The sequence below is a fragment of the Lutra lutra genome, chromosome 10 (genome assembly GCF_902655055.1).
Source record: "Lutra lutra chromosome 10, mLutLut1.2, whole genome shotgun sequence".
In the NCBI taxonomy this organism is placed as follows: Eukaryota; Metazoa; Chordata; class Mammalia; order Carnivora; family Mustelidae; genus Lutra; species Lutra lutra.
This window is the reverse complement of record NC_062287.1, coordinates 59,208,541-59,216,322: the sequence shown is the minus strand read 5'-3', so window position 1 is coordinate 59,216,322 and position 7,782 is coordinate 59,208,541. Positions and strand designations below refer to the sequence as shown.

General features: G+C 38.5%; 1 protein-coding gene across 1 annotated transcript; it reads right to left on the bottom strand.

The window, feature by feature from the left end:
• Nucleotides 1–5,403: 5,403 nt before the first annotated feature.
• LOC125079594 (olfactory receptor 51H1-like) lies at nt 5,404–6,354 on the bottom strand. Its single transcript, XM_047693356.1, has one exon. The coding sequence runs from the start codon at nt 6,352–6,354 to the stop codon at nt 5,404–5,406; it is 951 nt and encodes a 316-aa protein (XP_047549312.1).
• Nucleotides 6,355–7,782: the final 1,428 nt, after the last annotated feature.

Below are 7,782 nucleotides of genomic sequence, written 5' to 3'. Positions count from 1 at the left end.
GACTAGCCAGACAGGAAAACAGAGGCTGTTGAGATTTTTGTTTCTGACTCCTAGGCTCCCTTCAGTCTTCACATCACCTCAGAAGACTTATAAGCACGTCTTCTGTCCTTAAGTTGGTTGATTTGAAATATTTAAGAATTGCTAATAAAGTATTTGCAAACATTAATGAGAAGTAAATTGAATTTAACATTGAATGCTTTTAATCATTCACCTTATAAGCCACTATTAAACATTAAAAAAAAAGAGTGAGGGGGCGCCTGGGTGGCTCAGTGGGTTAAGCCTCTGCCTTTGGCTCAGGTCATGATCTCAGGGTCCTGGGATCGAGTCCCGCATCGGGCTCTCTGCTCAGCAGAGAACCTGCTTCCTCCTCTATCTCTCTCTCTGCCTGCCTCTCTGCCTACTTGTGATCTCTCTCTGTGAAATAAATAAATAAAATCTTTAAAAAAAAAAAAGAGTGAATCCCCTCTGTGATAACTATTCAAGAATCTCTCTGCAACACCAAATCACTCAAACTATTGACTGTCCTTCAATAGTACTTTACATATTTTTTTTTAGTAGCACTAAAATTCTATTGCTTGATCACATTTCTTTCTCCATTTAGAATGCTGGCTCTCTGGGAATATAAAACATATGTATTCATCTTTGTATTTTCTCTAGAGATAAACTTAGTGATTGGTACATGATAAAAACTCTAATAACCTAATTTACATTAGATGGGTGGATAAATAAATAACGGATAATAGAGATATGGATAAAGACTAGATGAGAGAAATATATATTGAGCCTGGAAGTTTTGTGGGAATGATGAGCCAGAGGGAAATCATTTCCCTAGCCATCAGGGAAACTAAGGAGAGTAATATCCTCTCGCTGACTGGAAGAAGGAGGGTAGGTTAAGAGAAAAGGAGATAAATTAAGATCCTCTGTATATGTCAACGCTTACCAGCCATCTTATATATAATTTTATATCACCCCAGGAAAAATGGATATAGGTGTTTTTAAAGAAAGGAAAGTGGCCTAGCAAGAAAAACAATATATCAAAGGTAAAATAGATACAGATTCAAAATGCAAAACTAGATTTACTAACTCTAAGGTCTATTATTTATCATTAAACCATAAACCGTTTAGAGAAGCTAAGCTTATGAGAGAAGTTTAACAGTTGGACAGTGTGATTTCTGTCCTTTAAAATATAAGAATTGTTTATACTCTGTTGTACATATATGTATATAGTCATATATATGTATATATGATTTAGAAAAGCAATAGAGATGAGCAATCAATAAAAGAAAACAATGTCCTCATGGCTTATTTAAAGAAGACTATTTGGGGCATCCATGTGTGTTTAGAAATATGTGACTGTTTATATGTACATATACATATATGTACATATAAGTACATGTATGTATATATGTATATATATGTATATATACAAGTATGTAAAGAGGAGTTTTGGAATGGAAGAGTAATCAAGAGATAAGGTGACCGTAAAGCAGATACCAGTTATCTTTTGTTCTTTGAATTTCGTCTCATAAAGGAAAAAAAGATGACACTGAGGATGTGAGGGGTAAAAGGAGAAGAGACAATGGCTCATTTTGCTGCTGGAGAACATGTTTCCTATGGATAGATATGTGGACAGGAGAAGGAGCAGAGGGCTTCCTCTCTGGTTTGGTGAGCTTGTATGTTCCAGAACCAGTTGTAAGATAAAGCTCAGTGCCTCAGTTCATCAGGGTTTTCTCTGCACTGCCTACTAACCAGAAGAAAAGGCTAGTGCTTTTTATTTTCAGTTCTCCAACTGATAGGCCAGAAGGTAATGTCTACCAATTCATATGCAAAAGCTTAGATTAAATGACTTGGATAAGATCCATCCAACTCAATCATTTAGTGATTGACAGGTCAACATCCCTGCTTTCTGGCATCAATAATGATAAAAAACCAATCCATGTTATCTACCAATCCCAAACTTCCTGGTAATTTCTCAACACTGAAATCTATTCTCCTCACAATCTGGAACCTGCTCTGACAGCTTCAGTCTATATTAACCAGAAACTTTACTTCTGCTTCTCTGCAGTGAAGTGGTGCGGAGAAGGTCCATGCTTGGACCTTTCATTTAATTCTTAATATTGAGGTATGGCTGATACTAGTAATTTATATAAGCAGATTTAATCTTCTTTATCTGCCTGGAAGGTGAGTTCCTCAAAAGTTTGGGCATTCTTGTTTTTTTTCTCAATGCTAGCTACTAAAGTAGGATCTGGAATAACAAAAAGCTTCAATTAGCAAGGTTTACTGATACCTGAACAATCTTGTCCACCAGAAGAGCGTTCTGGTCATATCTCCTTTTCTCTTTATCCTTCTGTTTCCTCCTGTCCTCTGTCTCTTATCTCAGTTTTATCGAGGCTCCATCACACCTCTCCATTTCTTTACTCCAGCTGACATATAGCTGCCATCATTCATTGTTCTTCTCAGTTCCCACTTTTTCCTAGGATTTCTCACTCCTTAATCCCTTTGCCTCCCATCCCTTTCCATTTATGCACTCTTCTTACCTGTTCACATCAGGAGGAAACACAACCAACTTCTCTTCAGTCCCATCACCTAGCAAGGACTAAACCAGCTCCCAAGAATGGAGGCTTTATAGGAAATTAGTGGAGTCATCAAGCAGCAGAGGGCTGTCTTTATTGGTGAGTATACTGGGTAGAACAAGAATTATGGGACCCAAAAAAAAAAGAAAAGAATTATGGGACCCATAAGAATATGTTCCTCTATAATAGCTCAGATAACTCTCCCTGACAGCTTCAAACCCTGCTCCCAGGCCTAAGCAAACTCCGTATATCAGGAGCTGTAAGCATAGTAATGGCCCTGGGGGCTGACAGTAATGGGTATCTTCTAAAACTACAACCATTCCTCTTTACCCTGCCTTAGGCTATAGAGTTTCAGCCAGGGAGGCTCCCCAATGTCAGAGCAGGATCCCAAGAGTGAAGATAAGTTCTTCCTCTGTTCTCTGCTCCAAGATGTACTCTTTCCAACAGGCTTCATTGTACCCTGGCCATTCCCATGTCTCTCCTCTTACCCTGCAGCCCCTCCTAAGAAGCCAACCCAGTCATTGAGTCACATTCGCAGCCCACCCACCCTTTTAAGCATAATTAAGCTAGCACTTGATGAAGTCACAATATATGCTAAAAAGTGCACTCTACCCTTCAAGTGCGTTGTTGTTTTTATTCATTACCAAGTTTACAGGTTAAGTATTCTCCATTGTTTCACAAATGAGGAAATTGAAACTCAGAGAGCTTTTGAATATTACCCAACTAAAAGTTAGCAAGTTAGAGCTGGCATTCAAGTCCATGTCTAGCTTACTCTTAAGCTCTTACTCTATGCTATTCTGCCTCCTATAGTCAACTATTTGCACTGTATCTTCAAAAAATGTAGTTGTAATACATGATCCTCATCTATCCATTCTACAGATTGCTTGCTTCCCAGCTGCATGTCTACATCTGGTTTAAGCCTCATTCTGACCAGAATTTACCTCTGCATAGTAGGCTGTGAATTAATAATTCTGACCACATATAATAATCCCTGACTTTTTAATCCTCCTTGAAACATTTTCTGGTCCATACTCATATTTTATTGGGCACACTCGTGAAGATATTTATCCCAACAAGTATCTGGAGAGATTAATTAATTCCATAAAGTTACACAGTAAGTAATGTTCATATTTATATGTAAATACCACCCCTTTCCACTTGTTCCCACCGGCAAAAATTAATGACACTGGTAATTTCAAATGAGACTTACTAATATTAAATGAACAAAGAACTTTGGAAACATGAAATCAATCTTGATAAAGTACAGTTTTCACTCATTCATGAATTCAAAAAAATTATATATTGAACATCCATCATATGTTCTGAACTACATTAAGTACTTGGGAAAGACTAAAATAAAGTTAAAAGGATCCCTGTTCTTATAAAGTATATAGACTAGCAGGGGAGATACACTATTGGTAAATTATGGTACAGTATGAGAAACTGTAACATAAGTAAAGAAAGGCATGTCAGAAAAGCTTTCTGAACAAAAATGAAGTTGAAATTAAAATCTAACATATATATAGGAGTTCCTATTCTAGCTCATTAAGTTCACTATGCTCTCATGATTTACCTGCCGTTTTCTTTTTATTCTTTTTCTCTCTTGCTTCCAGCCTATTGCACATACACACTTTATTTTTATTAAAAAATACTCAAAGAACATTTAAATAAACACAAAAGGCAAATGAACAGAATGGCCTATGTTCAGCATTGAATCCCAGAATGACTATAAATAGAGCAAAAACAATCTGCGGATTCTTCTTGGAAAAAAATGTTAATGACATACAATGGAATAGTGTTCAGTAGTAAAAAGGAATAAACTACCAATACATACCATAACATGAATGAATCTCACATGCATTATACTAAGAAGCCAGACATGGGAGACTACATACTGCAGGGTCCATGACACTCAAAAAAGAGAATTATAGACATGGAGAACAAGTGAGTGCTTGCCAGGGACTGGGTATGGATGCAAAGGGGTAACAAGAAGGAATTTTGATGTAGTTTTTCTATATTTTGATGTCACTGGTGATTACCTGGTTTTATGCATTTGTCAAAAGTTGATTGGAGCCATATACCAGAAACAGTGAATTTTATTGTATATAAATGTTGATAAGCTGTGGGGCCCCTAGCTGGCTCAGTTGCAAGCATGTGTGACTCTTGATCTTGGGGTCGTGAGTTTAGTCCCCACAAGGGAGTAGAGAAAACTTAAAGAAATAAAACTTAAAAAAATGTTGATAAGCTGTTATATACCATTTTTTTTTAAAGATTTTATTTATTTATTTGACAGAGAGAGATCACAAGTAGACGGAGAGGCAGGCAGAGAGAGAGAGAGAGGGAAGCAGGCTTCCTGCTGAGCAGAGAGCCCGATGTGGGACTCAATCCCAGGACCCTGAGATCATGACCTGAGCCGAAGGCAGCGGCTTAACCCACTGAGCCACCCAGGCGCCCCTGTTATATACCATTTTAAGGAGAATTCATATCTATCAAGCTACCTAAGATAAATTATTGCTTTCATCAAAACCATTATGCAAAGGTATATTATAACCCATTAGATTTATACTATTCAATACAGTATCTTCTGGCTACATGTGACTATTTAAATTTATATTTCAATTAATTGAAATAAAGTAAAATTTAAATGTTCAGTTCCTTGGTTGTACTATCAAAGTTTAAAGTGTTCAATAGTTATGTGTGGCTAGTGGTTACCACATTAAACAACAGTGATTTAGAATATTTCCTTCACTGCAGGAAACTCTATTGGACAGTGCTACATTTGATACTCTTCCCTGTCTTGATTGCATCCACACGGAATTCATAGATGCCATTAAGGACCAATCCTGTCCCCACAGAACACCCGAACAATCCGCTGCCGGATCTGCTTGGTCCTAACACTGTATACAACAGGATTGAGCACGGGAGGGAGCAGCAGATAGACATTGGCCATGAGAGTGTGCACTATTGGTGACAAATGCTTTCCAAAGCGGTGAATCAGAGTCATACCAATGAGAGGCACATAGAAGAGCAATACTGCACAGATATGAGAGAAGCAGGTGTTGAGAGCCTTGAGCCTCTCTTCTCGGGAAGCAATACCCAGTACTGCCTGGAGAATTAGAAAGTAAGAAATTAAAAGGATCAAGGCATCTAGTACAATGATGAAGATCACAGCCAGCAGGCCATAGATGCTATTGACACGGGTGTCAGCACAGGCAAGCCTCATGGCATCCTGATGGAGGCAGTATGCATGGGAAAGGATATTGGAGTGGCAGAAAGGTAGCCTTTTGATGAGAAAAGGCACAGGGAGCACTGCACCCACACTTCGTAGCAGGACTATTGCTCCAATCTTGCTGATGACTCCATGAGTGAGAATGGTAGCATAGTGCAAAGGGAAGCGGATAGCCACAAAGCGATCAAAGGCCATGGCAACCAGAACACCTGATTCCACTCCCCCGAAGGTATGGATAAAGAACATCTGAGTGACACAGGCATCAAGGGTTATTGAGCGCCAGTTGAACCAGTGAACACTAATCATGGTGGGCATGGAAGATAGGGAAAGGCTGAGGTCAGTGGCAGCTAGCATAGCTAGAAAATAATACATAGGTTCATGGAGACTTCGCTCAACCTTGATGACAACAAGGATGATGACGTTACCTAAGAACGTGGTACTGTAAAGAAGGCAGAGGGGCAAGGCCATCCAGAAGTCTTTCTCTGGCATTCCCGGAATGCCAGTCAAGGTGAAGGTCTGGTGGTTATCATTAGTTTGGTTGAACGGTGACATAGTGGAATGAAAGTCTGACTGGGCAGAAAAAGAATAATTTGTTAAGTCAAACAGCTGCAGTTAGAATCAGTGGCAGTATGTTTTGAGACAGTAGCCATAAGAAGGAGTGACTTCAATATTATTCTAATACCTTTATGTTCACAATCTGATACAAAAACTGATTGTCCTACCCCATTAGGCAATAAATCAGTGACCACTATATGCTAAAATATACTTAGGAGAAACAAAAAAGAAAAAAAACCTTCAATCAACACCTGCACCCAGGCGTTTCATCCAGAAACATTAGTTAGCTGACTTGTTTCCTTGCTAAGGAAGAATTTTATATTATACATTTATGTGGGTAATTAACACTGATGCCAATAACCAGAAAGGAAATGTTAGCAAGCACAAATGTGACCAAGGGTTGATCATAAACACAGATAGGCAGATGTGTGTTATGTGTCTGTATCTTGACTGTGATCTTAAATTGTGGTGATTTAGACATTATGCTCAGTAGGTCTCAGTTTTTCCACCTGCATGATGTGGGACAGAGGAAGAAAGATACTCTTTAAGGACTGTAAAGTTCTAACTTTCTGCATTCCTGGGAGTGTGTGGGTACTAAAATGACCTGAACTTACAGCAGGTGGTTTCCCTGTCCCTCCATAGAGACTTCTCCTTCTCTGCATTCCATACTGCTGTGAGGCTGTTCTAGTAAACTCCATCTTGAGTCAACAGAATCTGCATTTCCTACTCTGAGTAAAGCCTAGATAGACCCGTGGGCCATTCTAGACATTAACACCTAACACTTGCAGTGACAAAGATCAATATTAAAATCTTGGTGCCACACAGATCTCTTCTATTTCAATTATTTTCTATTATCTTCAAGAAGATACATCCAAATATGCATCTGAGCTAAACACTTTTTGGGCCTGTCTAGCCACAATTGATAAGGGGTTGGATTAAAGGAAAGGAAAATGACTATCATGGCTCTTAACATTGTTTGAGTTATGATTCTTAGGAGAATCTGATAGTCTCCCAAATAAGAATGTTCACACACACACACACACACACACACAGTTCTGCATAAAAATTAAGTGAATTTGTATATTATTGAAAAGCATCTCAGGATCCATGTTAGAGAAAATGGAATAGGAGCCTGGGTCACAACAAGGAGAAAAGTCACTGGACAAAATGCAAGGGGCAGAGAGCTCTGGATGCATGGATAGAGACCAAGCAGAGTTACTCCAAGTTTCTTGTTAAGTCAGTGGCCTAGTTCTACACTGTCCAATATTGTAGCCACTAGATATTTGTGCCTATTTACATTTAACTTAAACTAAATAAACATCAGTACCTTAGTTGCACTAGCCACTTTTCAGGTGTTCAGTAACTTCATATGGTTAGTTACTCTCGAATTGTGTAGTACAAACATGGAAAGTTTCCATCATTGTA

Excerpts from the sequence above, each read along its gene's own strand:
- LOC125079594 (XM_047693356.1), bottom strand. The coding sequence starts at position 6,354 with ATGTCACCGTTCAACCAAACTAATGATAACCACCAGACCTTCACCTTG.